The sequence below is a fragment of the Mycteria americana genome, chromosome Z, assembly GCF_035582795.1.
Source record: "Mycteria americana isolate JAX WOST 10 ecotype Jacksonville Zoo and Gardens chromosome Z, USCA_MyAme_1.0, whole genome shotgun sequence".
Lineage (NCBI taxonomy): Eukaryota > Metazoa > Chordata > Aves > Ciconiiformes > Ciconiidae > Mycteria > Mycteria americana.
Genome location: NC_134396.1, coordinates 10,029,799 through 10,054,514, shown reverse-complemented (window position 1 = coordinate 10,054,514; position 24,716 = coordinate 10,029,799). Strand labels below are relative to the sequence as shown.

Sequence of the window (24,716 nt, the reverse complement as noted above, 5' to 3'; positions counted from 1 at the left end):
AATTTTTGCATTCAGATACAACATTCAAACTTTCAAGTTTCTGTGTACAGCCAATCTTCTGGTGCTTCTCCTAGTACCAGAAAGTATCTGATTTCATTTCATATTCACAGAGTTTGGAAGTTAAAACATGACTACCTTAAAAACAAAAAAAAAGAAAATACTGAGGTTGGTTGGTTGCATGTGTTGGTTACTTGAAAGAGGTTGGTTACATGTGTCCCATTTGTACAACGTTCATTGTAAAAATATATTGTTCTAGGATACGCCATTACTTTGTATGTATTAATAAATACTTCCTGCAGTGTATCTGTTTTGCATTTATTCATTTTTATTGAATTTCACTGTTGGATCCAGGAGTTTGGGAGTCCGGAACATGTCCTGCTGGTTTTGATGGCAGGTGCAGCCAGGGCACTGCCCTGTTCCTCTCTTTTAAATAAGTGGCTCAGAGCAGAAGATGTAGTGTGCTGGGGGTAGACTGTGATTATCTCCAAAGTTATACTTTAAAAATGGAAATCAAAAGAGTTTAGGGTTTGTGAGACTTGAGTGATCAATAATGTTGTAAAACAATTTTACCAGACATGGCACGTTTTGTGAAGACTTTAGTACTTCCTAAGGTTGTCCCTAAATTGTCTCAGCATTTTTGACACATTTTATGGTAGATTTCTTTATACATATATGTCTGGTATTTATTGTTTTATTTTACATTCATTAAGGATGAAAACTGCTTGTGTAAGTATATTAAAACTGGGGAACATAGGCTTCAGAAGCTGATATTAATTCCTAAAAATGCAGTCAGGTATCTGACTTCACGCCCTTATATTCGAAATGTTGTAGGCAGTGATATTTTTTAGGATTCCCATTGCTCGCTCTGCTGCCCTTTTCAGTGCTGTGGGAGTCCCTGCCTTGGCCTTTCTGTGGGCAGATGAGTGATGGTGAATAACTTACTTCTTTTCTCTTGTCGCCGCCGGAGTACATCTGCACATTAATATGAGAAACAGTTCCTCTTGCTCAGCTAGTAAGAAAAATAATAAATCATATTTCGGACCATTTAGAGACTGGCTGTATCTTCAAGCTGTCTTCTCTGTAAGATATAAATAATTATAAAAAATGAAATGTTCCTTCTAGCTCAGCTCCACCCACAGAGGTCTCCATCTTGAGTTCAGTGATGCTGTCACTTGAGATACTTGGCCCATCAAGAAGCTTGAGCTGAAGGTCAGGTGATGCTGATGCTTGAAATAATGCTGGAATGGAAACGGAGCTATACTTCAAGCTGTCAAAACTCTCAATCTCTGTGCTCGTGTACAGTTCAAGTATTGTTTGCCATATGGTCACTCTCAGTTTGGTACTATGACTTAAGGGGAAGAGCTTCAGCTAAATTTTGTCACAGAGGCAGGCTGTTAGTATTGCATGTTTGTGTCTTTCTGACAGCTGTGAACTGTTTTTTGTTTGTTTTTACTTTGCTTCAGTTAATGAAGACAAAAGCTTAGTCTAATAAGGTACTTTCTGCCATCAATGTAAGTGACGAATGAGACCTCCACTGTAAAAACACAATGAAAATTAGCACCATATTTTTTATTGCAGGATCCTGAGGTTTGTCATTCTTGGCTTGTTTTCTTCATTGTAGAACTAAAGTGACTGCTCCTCTCTATTTCGATGTCAAGACAGGTTACACACATTCATCACAACAGGATAATAAAAACACATGTTTTGGCAGCAAAGTCATGCTGTCTGTGTGAGAGGTAATATATTAGTATGGCATTGGCCAATTTACAGTAGAAAATATATATTGAAGAATTTATATATAGTAAATCAATTTTGCTTCCTGATTATATGTGACCTTTCCAAGGCTTGCCTAAATCTTCCTTCAGCAAAGTGGTTTTATTAATGCTTTCAGGGTTAACCTGGATGTAGCGTGCTGTCACATTTATATGTTGTCCTGTTCTTTCTGCTCCACAGAAGCTGGCTTCCATTTGTACATGCCTTGAATTGGAATAAATGGAACTTCTATTATAAAACCTAATGTCAGATTGACTCCATCTAGAAAATAACAATTTTTAAAGGTCACATAAAATAGGCCATTCTCGGCTCTTTTGTCCAGATATGTTTGATTAAAAATAGTTTGTTCTGTTTATTAAATCACTGGTGCTTTCCCTTCAGGGCCAACTAAAGCAGAAGCAGATCATTGTGTTTGTCATCAGCTTAAGGTCACAAATACAACTAGATTAAATAGTGCTATATACCTTTCCCCACTACTGAATTATCAATGATGAGTATCATAAAATTAAGCACGCACATCAGGAGTCAGTCGAGTGTAAAATGTTACCCTCAGGGCATAGCCAGGCATTTCAATCAATGCGCATTTGCGTCTACTTGTACAGATGTATTTTCAATGTAGGGTGTAGTGACCTGCAAGTCCCAAAGAAATTGCCTTTGGTAGGAGTTGGGTCAGACCCATAGTATCCCAAGTGATATTTACGAAGAATGTCTTTTGAAATCAATTTGTAGAATATGAAATAACTAAACAAAAAGCCATGATTGCCTTTCATTGTTTGAAGTAGATTGAGAGATGGATGCTCAAAAAGAGGCATTGTGCTCTCCTCCCCATTTTATACTATTTTATTTCCCGGGGAGCTTTGTCACAACCACTATCTTGAAAGTGAACATTTAGCTCAGGCAGAAAAACTTGGATCCTACGGTTTATAATCTTTGTCTAGTTGGTGCTCTGAGGGCACCTAATAATTCTGGACTGACCCAGAGATTGAACCAAAAACTCCTTGTCATTTTTATAACTATTATCTTGCCCTGCAGTCTAGCCTGAAATTCCAGTGTTGCCCTTGGTACACTTTCAGCATGTTTTCCAGAGCCTCCGTGCACATGTGCAGCTCTTTCTGTCTGCCCACTGTGGCTATTTAATATTCCAGACTCCACACAACTCGCTTAGTATGAGTGTCATTTCATATTGCCCAAGGCATGATGCAAATCCTAATTTGAATATTAAACCCAAGCTAGCTTTGTGATACTGAGCACCTTCAGTACTTCTGAGGGGTGGAAGAGAAGAGGTGTCTGGATGAACTCAGTGATGTTAGATTTGAATAAATTTTCCGGGAAGTCCTAAGACTTACCTTTTATTTTTTTTTTTTAATCAAATTTAAATTCTGATAATTTATATGAATCAATTTTTATATAAACTGAAACTAAAAATCAAACTGAACTAAAAATCACAACTGAACAAGCCAATTCTCAGAAGGCAGAAGAGGTAACCTATGCATTCCACAACAGCAGTTCAACAGATTTTGTGTTCGTTTAGTTAAAATAGATGTGCACTATTAACTTAATACAACAGCCCTCAAATACTATTAAGCAAGTGGGTTGGTATGACAGGAACAGTTTATCTGTCTCAGGCTGAGAAATCAGAGTTAGCAGGACCAATTTAAAGTATACTCTCGATTATAAATGTGAGGAAGGAATAGTATGCTTCCTGCTTCACACATGGGAACAAAACCAGTCATTAATAAAGTGTGAGTAAAACCATGTGAACTCTGACTTCTTCAGCAATTTCTTATTCTCTGTGAGCAATATTTTGCCAAAATATTAGAAACTGTTAATCTGTGATTACATTTCAGCCATTGTCAGAGGCATTGCAGCTCTTTAGGCAAAAATTTAAGGTTTCCAGGGGTTTGAGAAAAAGTTATGAAAATAATATAGGAAGAAATTACGAGTTCTCAGAAGGGAGTTCATAAACTAAATTTATTATTAAACATTATTTTGAAGTATATGGAAACTATGGAAAATGACAGTATTATAGCCAACCGCCCCCAACCAAACATGATAATAATAAAAAGTATCATGTGTAATTGAAATGAAACTAAGTAGTAAGCAAAAAGGAGAGATATCTATTAAATCTTTCCTACTATGTGAAATAAAAATGTGGAAAGAGTTAGTTCTCAAGGGAATTTTAATTTTTTCTCAGTTGCAGTAATCTCATGTCACTCTAGTCATTTTTTTGAAATCTGTTGTCCAAAATTTGCACTTCTTGCTGGTTAAGCTGAATATTTAGATATGAAATTAGGAGTCTAAATAAAATGGCCAGGTTTTCAAAAATGTTTTACAGCTGCAATTCCTGCTTGGCATTTGTGGATCGTAAGTGTTTAATGATAACCAGGCTGTTTATATTCAACTACCTGAGTAACGGGTTTAGGAGCCTAACTTTAGTTGCATGCAAGTGTTTGAATTATTTTTGTTATGAATATTATCTTGATAAGACATCCATTCAAACAGAGAGATTTGACCACACATCTGCACTGCAAAATCAAGGTAAATTGATTTGTGGTCTTCCTGTATTTCTTCCTATCCCACTGGAGGACTGGCTGACAGGCAAGCCACCCTCTGCTGAAATGAGTGACATTAGCGTTCTCTCCTCCAGTTCCTCTCCTAACGAACTACACTTCACACATCTCCTAGGATTTTTAATAAGTTTTAATTCATTAGTACAAGAACTGTACTTTGTGATTACAAAAAGAAAATGCTATAAAAATATGACTTCTCTCACTGCTCCTTTCAAGGTATCGCAATCAGTTCCTGAATGGAAGAGCATAAAATATTAAACATACAATATATGACTTCAGCCTGCAGAGTAGCTTGGCTATCAGTTTTAACCCCCCCTCCCCTTCCAAATGTAAACATGTCAATACAGTACCATGAACAAATATTATTGTTCACTTACAATCTATGCATTGGGGATTTAAATGTTTTTTTTCCAACCAAGCACACATTTCCATGGTAAGTTCCTTTTAGAACAAAACTCAGCTTTTATTTACTGGAGAGCAAATATGCAGAGATGTTTAATAGGTTTTTTCAACATTTGCTTAAGATTTTTCTTGTGAAGTTATTTTCTTTAATACAGTTATCACAGTTATTAGAATAGGCTACGCAAATATTAGACTATACAAGCAAAAGATGAGCAATAAAAGTATGGTATAGTTGAAATGCTGATACAATGTTTCCATGTTAAGCAATCCAGATAATATCCAGAACATGTTCATGCATTTTTTATGATATTGACCCTGAATGCTAAGCTGTACAGGAGCTATTTCTGGAGTGAAAGGTTTCAGAAATAATGGAAGGTTGCAGTGTTGCGTACAAACTGTTGCAATCATTTCCTTTGCTGGATTTGGTTTCACATAAAATTTTCAATACGTTACTGTTCTTGCAGTACGTGACCATTTCTGCAGAGGCACACTACTAATGAAGAGGCTTTGAAGAAAAACAATAGTTACACAGTCCTATCACTGTGACAAGATAGAATAGTCCTTGCAGAGCCCAAACGCAACAGCAGAACTCTTTGGTTCAGCAAGGCCCTTTAGTTTGAAGTCACTGCTCCAGCTGTTCGCTTTGAATTTCAGTCTCCCTTTGTAGTATCTCTTTCTGTGTCCTGGTTCTGCTGGCTCATTTGGGAAGCCTTACTGAGCCATTGCACAGTCTCACAAGGTATGCAAGGACTGATACATCCGTAAGAGCTGGGCAAGATCTTGGAAATGCTGAAATAAATACCTTGGCAAACCTATCCACCCGCATTTTTTTTTTTTGGCAGTGCACATTACCCAATTATATAATTTTAAGATTTGAAATGAAAATGTACCAACACAAAATGCTCTAAAATCTTGGAAATTCTATATCAAGGTATGAGCTTTGCAGACCATCTCTGTAATCTGAATTGATGCCCAATAATGGGCTCCATCCGAGTGAAAAGAGCCATGGAATTATCATTTCTATGCAGATCATTTCTGTGATCACAGGATACATGCACAATCTGTCATGGTGCCTAAGCCCATAGTTGCAGAGGCAGGATAAGGATTCAGGAGCCTTGGGTATATGCAAGTGCTGGTTTTTGGACAAAACTCTGGAGAGTTTTGGAGAACCGGATCTTCCCCTATTTATCACATACACCTAGGTGCATGTTTTCGGAAAAGTTCTCTTTCTAAGTATAGAAATGAAGACGTTTGTGCTCAGTTTGGCTCTGATTGTCATATTTGTGACCCATTTTTTTAAAAGAACTCAGTATCTAATACAGTGAATTATTCTGAAAATCTGGTCTCTTACAGTAAAGCCTAATGGGAAGCTTGAGGCAGTGTGAAAACAGTGTGGGTGGGAACTTTGATTTTTGTCCAGTCATAGTGTAGAGATGTCATAACTTGCTTTTCTGGAGCAATAGAAATTTTCCAGGGGAAGTTGTGATCTCTGTGTAAAATATGTATTGTTTCTGTCTGATCTTCTGCACTTTTTCAGACAAATATTCTAGGGGAAATCCTGCTTTCTCTGAGAAAACTTCTGCAACTTTTCATGTGATCAGGAATTCATCTGCACTTTGGAGTCGTAGTATAATAATCATGTGGATAAAGTGTAACCTGAATGAGTGTTAGTGTTCCAAAACAGTAGTAATTCATGCTATTTTTTCCAGTTCTTTAAAATAAAATTATTTCAGTTCACACATCTACTCTTTAGGTTCATATCATGCTACTGAAATTGTAGCTATTAAAATAGCTGTAACATAAATACATTTCTTAACAAGACAAATGTGTAATGGTGACAGTTTTCTGCTTATTTCCATTTACAGTATCTCCTAAATATCAGTGTCATCTCCTCAATTTTGACAGGAGCTAGATGGTATTTGGGTAAGACATGACATTTTGAATACTGTTACAAGCATCTGTTTCCAATGTCTATCATGGGGATTTGGAATATATTCTCTTAAAATGCCCTAGATTGAAAAAAATGTTTTACACATAAAGTTGATGTCTGAGGTATGTTTCTACTACGCAGGTTTTGCATTTTGGGACTCAAAACATACACCATCATTTTCAAACAAGGACAAACTCCCACTAACAGAAAATGATGTTGAAAGGCACCATAACACACTCTCCATATTTGTACTTGCACTCATTTACAGTGTGGGTACTTAATCTCTGCTTTTAGTTTAGATATGTAAAAGTTAGGATACAAACATCCCCTCTTTCATATGTGAATTATTTTATATACGAATGCAAAATGTCATGTGCCAATATGCTTGTATACCTCGAGCAATCTGATGTTTTCAGCACTGAAGCCTCTGATTCTCTGTCTATCTGTAAAATTAAATAATATTTTCTGCTTAAAATATCATGAAATACCAACTGGACATTCTTCATCTTCTAAATGGAACTCCTGCATAGTGATAATTATGCATATTAAAATGTAACATATTTATCTTGAGTTGACTGAATTGTGTAAAATAAGTAAAGAATATGCCTGTATTTGTAGTTTGGAAGTGCTTTAAAACCAATATAGCAGAAAAGTGCTAAATACAGTGTTTTTCTCCATACTATTTGGCAGCTGACTGCTGCTGTTCATGCTAATTCTATCCAACTAATTTGCCCATGACAAACCTGAAAATGTCTATGTTTCTTTTAAGAGTATCTGTGTGATTTGCTGTAAGACGCTTTTCAGATGCAAACATTTTTTGTCCAAGAATGGAGGAATATATTTAAATCCAAATGATTATATTAGTTTGATATAAACTGGGCCACTACAGATGTAGTAGCCACAGAATTCTCAGTATTTTAGGAAAACTGCTAATGATTAAGAGTGATGAACTATCTTTTTGTCATTTTGCTTGGTGAACTGGTATGTGCAAATTGGATTAATAGTATAGAAATAGAAGTCCAAAAATACGTAAAATTACTTCAATTGTTTCTTCACTCAGATTTTGGTGCTTCTAAGAAGGTAAGAAATGTGAAGGTGAATCTTTTCTGAAAGGGTCATTGAATTTGTATCTCCCACAACTTTGTGAGTATTTGGACACCAAGTTCCCAGACAAGTAATGGTCTCACTACCTTTACCAAGCTTTTTTAATTTATGAGACTTGCTTGAATTGAAAGGAGTTGTAGGCTTCAAGAAAACACTTTAGTTGGTGACTTCTTATCCAAAATATGCCTTTTTCAGCAGCTTATATAACACTGACATGAAGTCAAGAGTCAGGTGTGTCAGCACAGCTCTCCGCCGAAATTAGACTGCCCAAATTAATGGTCCTTGCTGAGAAATCTCAACTTTTTTAGACATTCAGGATGATACTTCTTTGCCTTTAACCTGCCCAATGAGAAGTAAATGATTTGCATTGCTGATTTGCATCACGTACGTCACCTGTAATTTTTGTCCACAGATTTTCCATATGACGTATGATCTGGCAAGTGCTGTGGTGAGAATCTTTAATCTGATCGGAATGATGCTGCTGCTGTGCCACTGGGATGGTTGTCTGCAGTTTTTAGTACCATTACTCCAGGATTTCCCACCAGATTGCTGGGTGTCCCTAAACGGTATGGTTGTAAGTATTGTTCATTTTTCATTGTGCTTTCTAAACATTATTTTTCTAAACAGTTAGCTTCAGACTTAAGTGTAAAAATACATGCCTAGTGATACACTGCCCTGCAATTTATTCAAGGTTACCTTTTGGGTTTGTTGGCTGGCTTACTAATGAAGTAAAGTTTGTTTTGTAGCCCTTATCACCAATAAAATGATATTGACTCATTGTCAGTACATGAGCCAGAAAATACTTTCAGTTTTAAGGTCAGTTTTAATTTATTAACCCTCATTCCCTCAAAAAAGCCACCAAAAGAAATTTGGAAACACTCAATTCACCAGTGCTTTCAGTTTAGGTTGTAGTTTCAGAATGCTCCTGAAGGTATATTATTGGTGTTTGTTTCATCTAATGTTGTCCTCTGTTTTGTAAATAACTTCTGGGTCATCTCATGATCCCCTTACCAAGTTGTTCCCAACTTAACCATAAATATGAGTTTTTTCTAAGTAAAATAAGGGTAATAGGTTTACTTCTATGATACTTTTGTGTGTGTGAACAGACTGTTCAAGGATGGAATGTGGCTGTGCCTTACTTATAAGGAAGGGTAATGATGTTCTGCTTGCTTACCATGCGCCTTAAAGATCAATGACTATGAAGAATTAAGTACTTTTTATCAAGTCAGATAATGAGGTAATACATAGAACATTTTCATAGGAAATCCACTGAAAAAGTTGTTGAAATGTGCTTCTACCAAAAAGAAAAAGCCCTAGCAACTCTGTCATTGGCCATCTGAAAACATGCGTCTCTCCAATTTTTACAATTTTAGAATCCATAAAACAACGCCCCTCTAGATGGGCATCTTGATCAGTCCCACGTATCTCTGTTGTAGAAACATAACATTATTTGTTCCTTTAGGAACAGTGATACTGCACATTACTGCGGGAGCTCGTTGACTAAGATTGTCACTCATACAGACAAGTATTTGCAGTCATCAGGCAACATCTTTAATGATAAGCAGCATGTTTGCTGACATGTCATTGTGCAGCTTTCCTAAAAAAAATAGACATATCTTCAAAAATGGGATTGCTACAAGAAATGTAGGTCACCAGGATGCTGATTGGCATGTCTTTGCATTCTGTTGCATTCTGGGTTCTGCTTTGTAACATCTTCCATTCACATTTAGAAAGGGTACATTTTCTACCAGCTTATTAAAGATCTGGATGAAAACCATGCTAGCGAGTGAAAGGAACCCTTGGATTACACTTAATTGAAGTATTTAACTTTAAAAGAACACTGAACTATCAAATTCTCTCTCTTCCGTAAGAAGAGCTACATTTAATCTAAGAAGGCTGTGCACACTGTGCACATGCTCCGGGAGACACTTCTTTCTGCCTGCCCACATTCAGTTTTTTTTATGGAAACACTATTCTCACCTTACTGGCCACATACTCTTGGAAAGATTCTTTTTGAAAGTTGCACCTTTTTTTTTTTTTATCTGGCAACTGAGTCTGTTGATGTTAATGAACATTGTGGGGAGATCTGAAAATTGAGCAAGATTATGTTCACAGAATGGGCAGTCTTTTAGTCCTATGGCAAGAGAAAGAGTTGTGGACTTCCAGCCTGGAATCAGGAGCATATCTAAGGCCACTGTTTGGGGGAAACAACTAGACCTTTGTTCTGACCCTGTCATGATGTTACGAGAGATTTCCTGATCACTTTCTAAGCTCTGGAAGTGAATTCTTTAGCAATGAGTACAGACAGAGAAGCCATCATGGAATATCAGTCCTCTGAAATGATAGAGGGAACAGAAGGATGATGACGATGGTGTTGATGATGGTTATCTGCTTTGCTGGTGTATTCAGAGTCTCACTGGCTGCTGACTTTGGAATTTGGAAGGGCTTCAGGTTCCTGATACTGCAAGAGCTTTGGGAAGCGGTGTACCTTACTCTCCTGGTATCCTGTAGCATATAACAATTTAATCTATTCTGAATTTTGAAACTTTTTTTACTGAAATGACTGCACATAATACTGGGGTTTGGACTCAAATGCTGTTGAGACAGAAAGTCAGATAAGAATCTTATTATTTCCTCTGCTTTTAAGTTCTTTGTGAAGTGGTAGTGACTGCCACAGTACAAGGCCAGTATTGTCAGGAAGAGGAGGGCTTTCCCTAGCCACAGCTAATGCACCTTTCTGTCAAAGTATTCTGTTCTACTCTGTCGTGGTTTAACTCTCGCCGGCAACTAAGCCCCACACAGCCGCTTGATCACCCTCCCCCCGAGTGGGATGAGGGAGAGAATCGAAAGACCAAAAGTAAGAAAAATTGTGGGTTGAGATAAAGACAGTTTAATAGGGAAAGCAAAAGCCATGCACACAAGCAAAGCAAAGCAAGGAATTCATTCACTCCTTCCCATGGGCAGGCAGGTGGTCAGCCATCTCCAGGAAAGCAGGGCTCCATCATGTGCAATGGTTACTTGGGAAGACAAAGGCCATCACTCTGAACATTCCCCCTTCCTTCTTCTTCCTCAGCTTTATATACTGAGCATGATGCCGTATGGTATGGAATATCCCAGGGGTCAGCTGTCCTGGCTGTGCCCCCTCCCAACTTCTTGTGCACCTGGCAGCGCATGGGAAGCTGAAAAGTCCTTGATTTAATATAAGCATTGCTTAGCAACAGCTAAAACATCTCTGTATTATCAACCCTGTTTTCAGCACAAATCCAAAACATAGCCCCATACTAGCTACTATGAAGAAAATTATCCCAGCCAAAACAAGCACGTACTCAGATTTTAGTCAGAGATTTTAGTAGATTAGTAGGTAAAGATAACTCCTTGCATCTGCATCCATTTGGAGTTTTGTTCAAATTTCTGAGTCAAATAATTCTGAAATACAACTACTGTAAGAAAGGCAAAATTGCCCCTCTTTGAATTTCAATCTTTTTTTGAGTAGGGGAGGGGTTGTGTGAGCATTTCCTGGGTTTCACACTGTGGCTGCAATGTACATTCCTCAAAATGACATTGTTGCAAGGGCTAACCTCGGGCTAATACACCAATTTTGCTTTGAAGTAAAATTTTAACACTTATTCATGGTGATCATTGGTTTGAAGACTTATTTTTGGTTTGAAGCCAATGTGTGCTCAGTCAGAAAAAGTTAAGTTTTCCAATATGCAAGTCAGTTGTAAGCCAGAGCATTTGCAGATAACCTGACGCTAAAGGAAGGATGCCATGATGATGACATTCTGTCTCCTCAATTGACACAGCCCAGCGTACTCTTCCAGCCCATAGTTCCTTTCTGTCTTGCACGTTAGTTGCTTCAGGCTGCAGAGTGCAAGAACTTCTAAAAGCCTTCTCCTGAAAGCTGTTTCTTCTGTACGAGCTGATAGGTGAAAGTATTCAAACTCCACAGGCATGCTCATGGTTTTACTATAAATACTGTTAAGAAAAATAACATAGGTTACATTTAATGTCACAAAGGAATAGGATAATGAAACCAAGCTGCATTTTGCTTACTGCCTCTCTGAACAATGTGACTGAATGGAATTAAAGCAAAACAAATTGGTTGAATTTTTGTCTTTGAAAGGATGATAAAAGTGTCATAGTGCATCATGAAGTAGACTATGAAATGAAATGGAAAGCCTTCTCTGTAAAAGGGAATAAGATCACCACTGGTTGATACTGCACCAACCTACAGCCTAAGTAGTTCAACAAAAATGTTCAGATCACATTGGGGTATTATCTTCAATAATAATATAATGAACCCATATTGTATCTGGACTCTCAGATTGGCCCTCTTGGCGAGTTCCTAACATTGGCCTTCATGTTGGTATGAAATGAAAGCCAGAGCTGGCACCTTCCTTTAATTTTTCTAAATGTTATCCCACTTGCCCACTTCTGTATCTTTACTGCCATTTGATTGCACTGACTTTGTTAATGCTGAGTTACTATTGACAAGCAGGACCTTGTGCTCTTCCAGAATATCGATGCACTTCTCTTTAAAAATAAAAAAACCAGTAAATACAATATAAAAGTAAGCAGCAGCTGTTTTTTTCCACTCAGTCACATTCCAACCAATCTATTACAGACAAAACAACAGTCAATTACTGTTCTCTGATGCCATTCCTAGGGTTTTTTTAACACTAGGATTGTGAGTTTCATTCCTAAAAAAGGTCTTTTCTGAAGAAGTTTTGCAAACTTTCCTAATGATGCTGCCTAATTTCTCCTTGACTCAGAAAGCCTATTATCTGCAGCTCCTTGTGTGATTTATCCTCAGCTTTCTGATCTGCATTGCTTCAGACTAGTGTACTTCCATAATGACTCATAGACCAAACATCTTTATCAAACCTCAGAGTTTGAGCCAATAGTTCTTCAGAAAACTAGGACTAAAACTTTCAGCTGAAACCAAGGGAGGCAAAAGAACAGAAAAGCACAGTGATCCTCTCCTATAGTCAGTCTGTGCAAACTGAAATTCTGCATTTTGCATTCGGTTTCAGCTGCAGTGAATTATGAAAACAAGGTGTGTAAGTCCTAACTGATGAACAGTTACAGCCAGGTCTTATATGGGACAGAGTTTCTAGGCAAGTAGAGATGAGAGATGACATTTTTGCCACTGATGCCATCTAAGCATGACTGCCTGCATCATAAAGCATCCCTTGCAGTAGATGATTAGTTTTTGCTGTATTGGAAGTTTGCTCTGGCTTTTGAGATCACCTATTGCAAAGACTCAAAGGCATGTTAGTCCTTGACGTAACAGTATCTGAAGATTCCTAACCTATATTTTCCTGTCTATATTTGCAATAATTGGTTGTATGGTTAGGAAAACATATGGTCCTTTAAGCAAGGTATTTACCTGATATTTTGAGCTTTTTTACGTATGATGTTCCCTTAGTGAGATAAAAATCTAGCAGAGAAGTATAGAATTTAACTTGAAAGGTGAGTTTTTTAAAAGCCAAAAGGGATTGTAAATCTTTTGGAAAGGGCTTGCTTTGCTGGCATTTCTCATGGCAGTCAGCTGATGTTTGCTCAGCAAGAACCCTTCAGGTCCTCTAGTTTCTTTGTTTTGGCTTTTCCTTACTGTCCTTGCAGTTGGATTGTTTGCAACTCTTGGGGGCTTTTAGGTTTTGGATTTTGTGAAGTGGGATTTTGGATTATATTAACTACCCTTTTTGTCACATCATTTCCTCAGGGGCAAAGGAAATCAGACTTTAGACTTCAGATCTTCGTCTCTGACAGTATCATTGCTAGAAAAAGAATTTGGGAATTTCTGCTGTAGAGTCTGAAAGTCCCTCTCATTATAAAATGAATGACTTAAATGAATATTTGATAGGGAAATTTAGAAATGCGGGACACGATGAGGATTTATAATGCTCTAAAAACATATATATATGCTAACATATATATAATATGCACAAAAACTATTTAGTAACACACACAACTTTAATTTTAATTCTCAACATTTCTTAGTAATGAACACCATTTTCAATTACACAATCACATGTTTTTTTCAACAAGATCTCTGCTTTACTCAATGGACCTCAAGCAATGCATTATAGTCATTTGATGGGTTATTCATCATTGGGTTTTCTTCTTTTTGATAATGTGTCAGCTTAGCACCTTCTTCCCTATAGTTGGCCATTAGGGCAGCTAATTTTCTTATGATATTTTTCTGCATTTGATCGTTATGTGATAATCATCATTTAGAGCTTCACAAATGTTTTTGAGTACCTTTTTATTATATGGCCAGATATTGTAGAGCCACATTTAAAACATTAAATTCCTCTGACTTCATTTGCAGTGCTGAGCAATAAATGCTTATGTAAATCAAATCCCACAATCTTAAATTGGGTGCTTAGAAAATATGGAACATATGGGAACCATCTGATTACTAGAGGCACTGAGGATCTCATGAGGTATACTACTACTCTAATTTATTTTATACTCATAAATTTAAATTTACATATGTCTATTTAGTTATAGCAAATGCTTCTAGAAACAGATAAAAAATTGAAATTACATATCAGAGATGGACTGTGATCAAAATAAGGGGAATTGCCCAACTCAGATAAGTGCTCTATTTAGAACACAATTTGGAAATATGGTAATACCAAAAACGACAATATGTAACTGACATTCTTAGGACTAAGGTACCCGTATTTTGGGATTCTACAGTGAATAATAATATCCTTTCTAGTATGTGCAGCTGTTCAGAATTCAGTTATTGCTTTCTCTTGCACACAGCACTGACCTAGTCACTGAGGTCAGTCCATTTCCCCCTGCATCAAGATGATGAAGTAATGATCTGTTTCAGTGGATTGGGATCAAGTGTTAGGCCTAAAAATATATTAGCTCAGGAGAATATATTAGTTCATGTGATTTTACACTATAAGAAACTGCAGAGGAAAATTTTGTATGTGCGGTGCTAAATGACAAGGTATGTTTAATGCAGACTGAGGACTTGTGTTAATTGCAATACCAAAGTTTTATGCCAGACTAGTGAGGACCAGAGAAATGGGGTAGCTGAGGACACTGTTGATTTAACTCAGTGTGTCGTGATCAATGAAGAGGAAAACAAGTTCTCATTTTCACAACAGTTGCTGAGGCTTTAGGAAGACCACATAGGTTTTGGCTTATGCTTTTTTCTGTTCTCTGACAGGTTAGCAGGTCATCCGCTATTGCAGGGCTAGAAAGGGAAGTAATAATAACTTTTTCCTCCTACCTTCTTACCTTTGGTGTAATATTCTATATAATTTTGCTGATGTCTCCTGTAATTTTGGACTGTGTATTTTTGACAGTAGATTTCTGATGTGCTTATGTAACAGCAGTTATTAGATTTCCTGTGCTTCATATTTATTGAAAATATGTCATTATTTATATTTTTTCTGTGTATTGATTTCTGCCAACAGGAAAGTGATTACAAATAATAAGGAAGTTCCTGTGATCAAACCCAGCATCTATACAGTATGCTTTAAAAGTTATTTCCATCATGGCTGCTGTTTCTTGTCCTAAAAATTGTATTCATTTGCTCCATACTATTTTCTTACTGTTTCTTTTATGTTTTCTTGTTGAGATGATTGGGTTTTTTTGTCTCTTTCAAGCCATGAAACACTGGTGCAGAACAGTGTTATTCTTTCCAAAAATCTGAAATATAGCAGAAACTGTCTTAGATTCTGTGAAAGTCAGGCCTCACTGGTCCCCTAACCTAAAACAATGACAAATGCATTCTTCTTCATGACTTGATGTGTTCTTGGGTTGTCATTTTGAGCTCATTGTATTAATACCAAGAGCAAATTGAGACGAAACACCTTCAAAGTTGAAAAATAAAGGTGCAAAATCAGTTACGGGGAGGTTTAAAGCTTCCTAAAAGTTTAACATTAGTGAAAGTATTCACGTTATCCATGAATATTTGGATTACAACTGAGATGAAAGTGAAAACACTCCCTCAAAGAAGTTATTCCCAGTTGTAATCCCACAACTCCACCAACTTTGGAAATTGTTTAGCATTATGAACTCAACTACTGTCATAAACCCTGCTCCCTTACTTTACTCTCACTAAAATACTTTAAACTCAATGTTGTAATATTGATACAATTATTTAATGCTGACAGTGATAGTTATTTCAGTAGATATTGGTGCTCAGTGCTACAGAGAGAGGATCTAAATTAGGACATCCATGTTGGTAAGTGTTGATTGTAGCACTGTGTTACTAATGTGATAATAGGTGCTAATGAGGATGACTTCTGTAATGAATTAGTTGGCTGCTTTGCATGCTTCTGTTTCTTTCAGGTAGAAAGCTGGTCTTCCTTGTATGGGATAAGAATAATGAAACAGAGGAAGCATGCAAAAGCGAATTAATGTACCTAATAGATACTACTTATTTCCACACTTTTTCTTCACTATCGTAAGAGCTAGTGGGAAATTATCAAGATGTGCGTGCAAGGATGGACTTGCTCATTTATCATCAAAATTTAATTTCCATGTTTCCCCCTCAAGAATCAACCCAACTTATAAATGCTTATACTACAGTATATTGTGAAGGGATTTCTGGTAACTGTAAATTACAAAATATTTTATGTAAGCCTTAAGCGTGAAAGAATACAAGAAACTGCACATAATATAGTTAAATCTAATGTTGTGTTTGATAGACATTGTAGGGAAAAATAATAGACATCATAAAGCATGCCTTAAGCCATTTTTTTAATAAAAAATGTGAACTGAAGCAGAAACATAAGTTGGACCTGTCATGTTTTAGAACCTTGTATCCCTCATGTGCCTTAGAATGAATATTCAGGAGGAGTTATAAGCAACTATGGCCAAATGCAGTTTCTCTGTTGTAGAAGAGTGTTCCCTTTGTTCTGGGGGAGCTGGATCAGTCTACTTCGCTCTGTCTCTATAAATTTAACAGTAAGTGTTTATCTGCATGAGGTGGTATTCCAAGTTGAACTGGGATATCAATGTGGAACAATTATTCTGGTAGCTCTCCATGGGTGGCCTTTTCTCCTGTGATTGGAATATCCAAAACCTGAACCCTAGGAATATTTATGTCAGGTTTCCCAGAATAAATCCAGGTGTAGATACATCCAGATGAATACCATTCATATACAGCTGCTCTTCAGCAAATCTTTCTCTTTTTCATTGCAAACATATATTAATATGCACAGTCTAATGCTTGATCTGTATGATTTAAGACTGTATAAAGATAATTAGCTTGGCACAAACTGCATATTGTTGCCAAGGTGTCATTATCAGCCATATCACAATCAGTTTTTCTCAAGAGCACTGGTGTTACCGCTTTTAACTGAGGGGTTTTGCTGTATCAAATTTGAACTTTCTACACATGGCTATTCAGCACCTGACTCATCCTAATATCTAAAGTACATCTGGAGAGAAGTCTCTATTGAGATGCAATTAGGCATAAAAATTGGCCACCTGAAACTGTGCATTTAGAATGCTTGCATTTCACATTAGAGAAAATCAAAGCAAGATACTTTGTTCTGGGTCATGTAATTCTGAACTAAGGCACTTTCGTACATCAGACACTTGAGAAATTTTTGTTTCCATTGACCTGTGTCCACCAAACCTACATCAGTAGTCTATAGGATCTGTAATCTGGATTCCCAAAATCCCAGAGGGAGGCAAGAGGGTATCATAACAATAGTTTTAAATCTAGTTATTTCTGAACTACTTCTTCTATGGAAATTTTAATATTTCATATTTTCATTTTAATTCAGAATGAAGCTAAAAGCTAAACAAGTAGAATTCCCTGTAGAACTGGAATTCTCGATTTGCATACAGTTCTGGTTACCAAAACATGAGAAAAGCAGAAAATATACGGCATTATTGTTTTCTTTTATTTGTTTTAATCTACTGATTTTCCTTAATGTCTGAACTGTTTTTGCTCATACTTTTTATACGTATAAGCCAGGGATGTACACAACTCATTCAGATTTAGGCTGCACGTATTTTGCCTGTTTTAAAAGAGTAGGGTAATTTTCTTTAACATTGCTCTCTTCCCTCCCCTTTCCTGCTCCTCCTGCTTTCTGCACATACACTCATTTGAGCAGACTCAGCCTGAAGTAATTCAAACAGAGGTATAAAACTTTCAGAAAATAATGTAATTTAATAGAAATGATGGAAAGGATTTTCTGTAGGAGAAATACAGTAATATTCCACAAATTTTACATTGTCTGAAATGTGCAGCATCTTATTTAACATTATTATTCATGAGTAAATTTTAAAGAGTATCTTCTAGATAGTCTGTGGACAGATATGTACATATTACTTGTATGAGCAAGCAGTGAGCACTTTCTTTTATCAATTACTTTAAACATTAAATGCCTCTTAAATAGTTTTTGGGTTTTTTCTGCTACCTGGATTTTTATGTCCATTTAATTTACTGTTTAGAAGATACTATTGATAACATAAGGAAAAGAACAACGCCCTGGTACGAGACTTTCTCTGGTCTATATACCACTTTTAATAATTTGCAATGGGTTCTTTTCTCATGTGGAGGAATAGCAATCTTAGCATTAAAAAATTGCTGAGTATTTAAAAAAACTGCTATAAATCATTTGCTAATCTATTTAATCTAGCTGTAAAAATAAAAATACTTTTTCCTAAATTTCCAAAGAACATTATTGACATTACCTTAATACTTTTTTTCTCTTTGTTTTGAATGGCTGGGTTTATTACAAAAGGTTCATGACAATCTCATGCAAATAGGATTGGAGCAGTGATATACACTATCAGGTCTAGTTCAATAACACAATTTGCACTACTGCCAATACAATGAGAGCTATGCTTTGAAACAATCTCTTTGAAAATCACCAATTGGCATTTGAATGAGACAAGAAAATAGTTCCCATATTCTTCACAGATGACTCATATACCTTTCCCAGTCTATCTCATGTATAATTTTAGTCCATCCAAGATGCCTTAATCTGTAATAAAATAAGATAACGTAATTTCTCCTGGATTTCCATAAAATGTTTTTGTCCCTTTCCATATTTTTTAGGCAAAAATACATTAGAGTGTAGTCATGTACTTGATCTTTTATATTTGGAAGAGAGTGAAGTTAGCTTGCATTTGAGGGTAGCCTAGCACTTTGACAATAGTACATATAATCAGAAAAGGATTATCTATATTGATATAGATGGGGGGGACTTACATGACTGTTTTTGAACAACTTTCTACTTAGATGTGATATTTTCAAGCAGAGTCTACTCAGACTGCTAGTTCAGTTTTACAGAGAGTAATTGAGTAGTGGGCAGGAATAAAGGCATAGCACCAACCATTTGTCACTCTTTGCAATGATAAGTAATATACCTATGCTTATCGTTAATAGAAAAAAACCTGTTAAATTTATCTCTTAGATACAACTAGAAAACTTATGCCAAATCTAAACTCAGTTAAATGTTGCTAAAACAAAGTTGACAGAAGAATATTTGAGGGTGTTTTCTATTTATTTTGAATAGCTTTTGCAGATGTTCAGAAATAAAGTTTATGGTGCATGATAAAAACCTTTGTTGGGAGCAAAATATAAATTTAACTCAGATTCATGTGAAGAGAAGATGCAAGAGCTCACCCTGGAAAGGTGAGCAGGGCAGGAATGGGGCAATGGGCAGGCATGCTACGTTTCCAGTATGTGAGGGGAGATTTGGCTCCAGAATTTTTGGACCTACGCAGATGTCTCTCTCTAAGCTCTCGTAACCGATATTATTCACCTAAAGGCTGCCTGTCGCTTACCCACATCACTGTATATTAAACGCAGATGCAATGCAGAACATATAAAATGTGCCTTTGCTTTCTTGTTATTTTCTAACACTGATTGTCATGGCTTTATTCTTGCAACAATACCTTCCTGCTGCTACATACTCTTTCGTGCCTAAATGGAGTAGTATGAAACTTACTCTAAAAGAAATGAGTTTATTTCTAAGTTGTATGACTATGCAAGGATGAGGTTCCCTTAGGCTTTTGCAGCCAGTATCTTTACAAAACAGCTCTTTATGGAAAGGATAACATATAAATGCTGAAAGGAAGTGCATCCTGGAAATGCCACATGCCCTCAGAATTAACAGTATAACTGCACTGCTCCTAACTGAACGTGTTTTGCAGATCAATAAAATATATTCACTCTAAACCAGCTTAGTTGAATTATGAAGGCAAAACACACACACACAAAAAAATAATGTGGGGACGAGAAAGAAAGAATGAGGCAGTTTAAATAGAAATACAACATCTGAAGCTGAAACCTCTATTTTTAAAAAAAGTATGAGCCAGTGCACTTGTCCATCTCAGCATGATTTGAGGAAACATAAAGTTGGCATATGTACAAGTAAATAAAAGAGGAAGGATTTCTAGGGCTTAACAAAGCTTATTGGTTTTACTCTTTTGCTTTTAAAATCTTTCAGACTTCAAGCAGAAAAAATACCATCTAAATTACTGACTTACAGTGGTGACACTGAATGCATAATCTGAATGAACAACTAAATATGTGTGGTATCAATGAAAACTCACCCAAATACAATATAACCCATGTTTCTAATCAATAACAAATCTCAATTTTCATTTAATAGATAGTGGGAAAACATGGCATTTTGCTGTTTTGAAGAATGAAAGCTCCTTTGATATACTTCCTCTGATGAACTTCCTCCCACAGAGTGATTTTGTTCATTTTCACAGGTTTGATTGTAAAGTTTAGACCTGAGAAATACTTTAATATATTTTCTTTTTTTATCAAGAATTCTGGCATTTTAATGCAAACTTCAGAAGGAAGAAATAGCCATGTGATCTGAAAAAAGAAGCATGGCCAGCAGGTTGAGGGAGGTGATTCTGCCCCTGTACTCTGCTCTGGTGAGACCCCACCTGCAGTACTGCGTCCAGCTCTGGAGTCCTCAGCACAGGAAAGACACGGACCTGTTGGAGCGGGTCCAGAGGAGGGCCACAAAAATGATCAGGGGGATGGAGCACCTCTCCTATGAAGAAAGACTGAGAGAGTTGGGGTTGTTCAGCCTGAAGAAGAGAAGGCTTTGGGGAGACCTTATTGTGGCCTTTCAATACTTAAAGGGGGCTTATAAGAAAGATAGGAACAAACTTTTGAGCAGGGCCTGTTGAGATAGGACAAGGGGTAATGGTTTTAAACTAAAAAAGCATAGATTCAGACTAGATATGAGGAAGAAATTTTTTACAACAAGGGTGGTGAAACACTGGAACATGTTGCCCAGAGAGGTGGCAGATGCCCCATCCCTGGAAACATTCAAGGTCAGGTTGGATGGGGCTCTGAGCAACCTGATCCAGTTGAAGATGGCCCTGCTCATTGCAGGGGGGTTGGACTAGATGACCTGTAAAGGTCCCTTCCAACCCAAAATATTTTGTGATTCTGTGATTCTATGATTCTATGAAATTAGATTTGATTCAAGACCATTTTAAACCTAATTTCAATGAAATGAGGACTTCAGTCTGTAAGTTTTTGGTGGGAATTATGAAACTGTTTGTAAGCCAGCTAAAACTTGTCTGTACCTGTGTGCTTGGAGGATGCGAAACATGGTTGCAATAAAAATAAATGATTGTTGTTTATCAGTATTCATACTTAGTGCCATACATAATGCTGTGGGTGGCTAGATTTATTAACACAATCAAACATTGACATGGTACTGGTTTCAAGGCAAACTTGGCTGAATTTCTCTTAAGTGAATGGTTTGATTACTTTTTTTCAATGGACCAACTAATAGTAAAAAAGACTATTCTTCTGATTATAGTAAACCTATAATAGATACCAGATTTTTAAGATCAATCTTGTCATTTCGCCTGTGCCCAGTAAATGTGAAGCTTCTAGCTGAGAAAGGTTTCCAACCATCTGCAAGTTAGATAACACAATGTTTGGTAAATATATGTTATTTTCATTAGAATCTGAGTCCTTTAAAATATTTCCAATTTAACATCCTTTTCAACCTTTTTCGAGCAAAGTAAATGCCGTGCCTTCAAAATGTGGATATTCAAATATGTGCCCTGAATCCAAGAGCTCTTACTCTCATTGTGTGCTCTCTGCTGTATAACTTTATCCATGTAATTGAATAATTATGAAGTTTGCATTCTGAGCGTTCCTCTGTTCTCTTTAGGTATCTATTTTTGTCTCTCGTTTGCTCCTATCTGTGGTTTATGATACCATCTCACTGTAGTATGCTTACATTAAAGCCACTGCGCTGGAGCTGAATTCACCTAGTCAAATCTCCAGCACCTCTTACAGAGCCCCAGTGACTTTTCTCAGCCTTTGCATTGGCAAACTCACATCCCAATCTGAATGTCAGATTCAATTGCAAGAGCAAATCCATGGATCATAAAATAAAATCATAGCTTGAGAGAAGAGACTGTCCTTCGGAATTTTATTTTCTCCACTGCACAGGAGCAAGGAAGAAATGGGGAGGCATGTCCATCCACTAAAACACAGGCCCACTCAGCAGGGTAGATCAGAGAGGTAATGGAGAGGCTTTAGCTGAATAGGATCCTGCTGCAGCTGATGGAGAGAGAAACTCTCCCCTGGAGGTGATAAAGAGCACCCACATTAAACTTCTACTCTGAATCACCATCTGCAGGAGTCTGATTTCTGCTGACTGTGTAGGGAGCCTAGGGAGACTCGCCAACTCAGCCATCAAAGTGAAGTTCCTGAAGTCAGCTGATGTGAAATTTTATTATGCCTACCTCCCTTATTGCCTATTCTTGCAAACAAAACCCAAGACAAGTTGGGCCACTGGTCATTGTAGATACCCATGTGTAAACAATACAAAATGAAATGCAGTGTTACTATTCCTGTTCATCCTCCATCACTCAGGATCGTAGTGTTCTTCCTGTTCCTCTCTCCCTCAAGCATCAATCCTAGACCTCCCGTGACTGGTCTCTCCCCAAGGTTTGTCCTCTGGGCTGAGCCATCTGCCTCAGCCTTACCCATTTTGGTCAGAGCATTCTCATCCTTGGTATCTAGACTGAGGAACCTGAATTCCTTTAAACTACTCAGCAGGTGGATGTTATAGTTGTTCTGCAGGATAATTTTGTGGATCTTCCTGTAATCAAAGCATGCAGTTTAATTCTTAAATGCAGCAAGAAACTTTCTTACTTTTTATGTTGCAGCTATGAAAGTATCCCATAAGCTTTCCAAGCATTTCTGGACAGTTAAGTGGCATTACCATTGCTATGTGGATGGAACGGGTGTCTCATAAATACTTACTATGGAGCTGTGAGAAGGCAAGTTGGCTAAAGAAACGTTAGACCCATGAATTCATTACTTTGTCCTTTGTAATTTATGACTTAGTCCTTTTCTGTATTCACTAATCTGTGGGAAAAAAAGTATAGAACAATGAAGCCTATTTATGACTTGGCCAAATTTATGACTCTTTCCAAATTTGACTTATTCAAAGTATATTATTTTCCCTCTTCTTTAGGTTATAAAAATCTTAGTGGAGGTAGTTAGTTTAAAACAAGGAATGAATGTCTTTGAACTGCTGTTTCTCTGATCAGCAACAAATAATCTATTTGTTTGAAAACTACACGTGATAGTAGGAGAGGTTATATCCCACATGATCACTAATCAGGTAAAAATAATGCAATGAAACAGTCTATACAAAAGACTGAACACGAAATTAGAACTATGCATCAATGGCTTTAGTGCACCTCACTTTCAGGTGAAGAATACAAGACGTTTTAGGGAAGAGGTAGGAAAGTGGGCAGAGGAAAGAGAACAGTAAACTAAAGACAAAGTGAATGGATGGCTGCATCCAAGTTAATGATTCAGCTGTTGAGAGTTCATTCAGGTGGGACTGCAGGACAGACAGAGTGGCCTTGTGAAGCCTGGCCCATGGTCTGTCTGACCCCTTTCCAAGGGTGGCAAGGAGTAGATGCCCAAGGAAGGTCAAACCACAGCAAGCATGGAGTGATGGTTCCTTTAGCATATCCTACAAGCTTTCAAAAATTTGCGGCTGAGGGACTTCTGGATCCCGAGCTGGTATCCATGTGTTTAATAGCCATCACTGTGTGTTTCTTCCAGTCATTTGTCTGATCACTTTTTGAGTCCATGTGAATTTTCCTATTAGGCCAGAAGCGTGGGCACAGTGTCACAGTGTTGTGACTCTGCCGTACTGCCATGGTTTCGAAGTTGGCCTTGCTGGCTGTCCTTGGCGCTGTGTCCCATGCTGGGGTGACTTTACCTGAGAGGGCCCAGAGTGACCAAGCGGCATGGACTGCTGGTTGTACAGGGGCGTTCCTGACTTTAGAGCGGGAAATGGGACCTGGGTGCTCCTCACATCTTAGGTGAATGCTACAGGGTCACTCGGGTGCTCTGTCAACTCCCTCAATGGCGTTAAAAGAGAAGAGGAGCCTGTTCCCCTTTCTTCCCCTCAGAATATGAAGTTGGTACCCCAAAAGTTAGGACAGTTTTCTACTATTTAGGTTAACCTCTGTCTGGTAGAACAGGCAAATGAATTTTTTATGAGTCAGTCTTTTTTTTTTTTTAAATGCATAGGCATAATTTTGTGGGCTGCGTTTAGGTTCTTAAATAATTTTTTCTTTATATTATTTTATTACCTTGAAAGTCTTGCAGACTCTGGTAAGCACCTGCAGCTTTAGGGCATCTGAATTTAAGAACAGGTCATCAGCAAAACTCAGATGAGTTCTCAGAAAAAGAAAAGCCTCTGACCTAGATCCAGCCTACTTGCTTTGACACCAAGGTTTGTTCTTTTCATAGAGCCAAAATAGGATTTCAGCTGCAAAACTCCTTTGCTTCCTGCTGTCACTGCCTAGTAAAATAATACACAGCTTTTTGTAGGACATAGTATTTGATGAAGGACTGTGATTTGCCAAAAAAGCAGACCAGCCTCTTGAGGGCTCTGATATTTAGTAAGTTAATTTCCTGA

The 24,716-nt window shown here is 37.3% G+C and overlaps 1 protein-coding gene across 1 annotated transcript in view; it reads left to right on the top strand.

Moving 5' to 3' along the window:
• HCN1 (hyperpolarization activated cyclic nucleotide gated potassium channel 1) overlaps positions 1-24,716 on the top strand; it is a 208,130-nt gene that overhangs the window by 98,439 nt on the left and 84,975 nt on the right. The window contains exon 3 of the mRNA XM_075527431.1: positions 8,192-8,353. Within this exon, the coding sequence (XP_075383546.1) occupies positions 8,192-8,353 (162 nt within the window). The remainder of the gene's footprint in view (positions 1-8,191; positions 8,354-24,716) is intronic.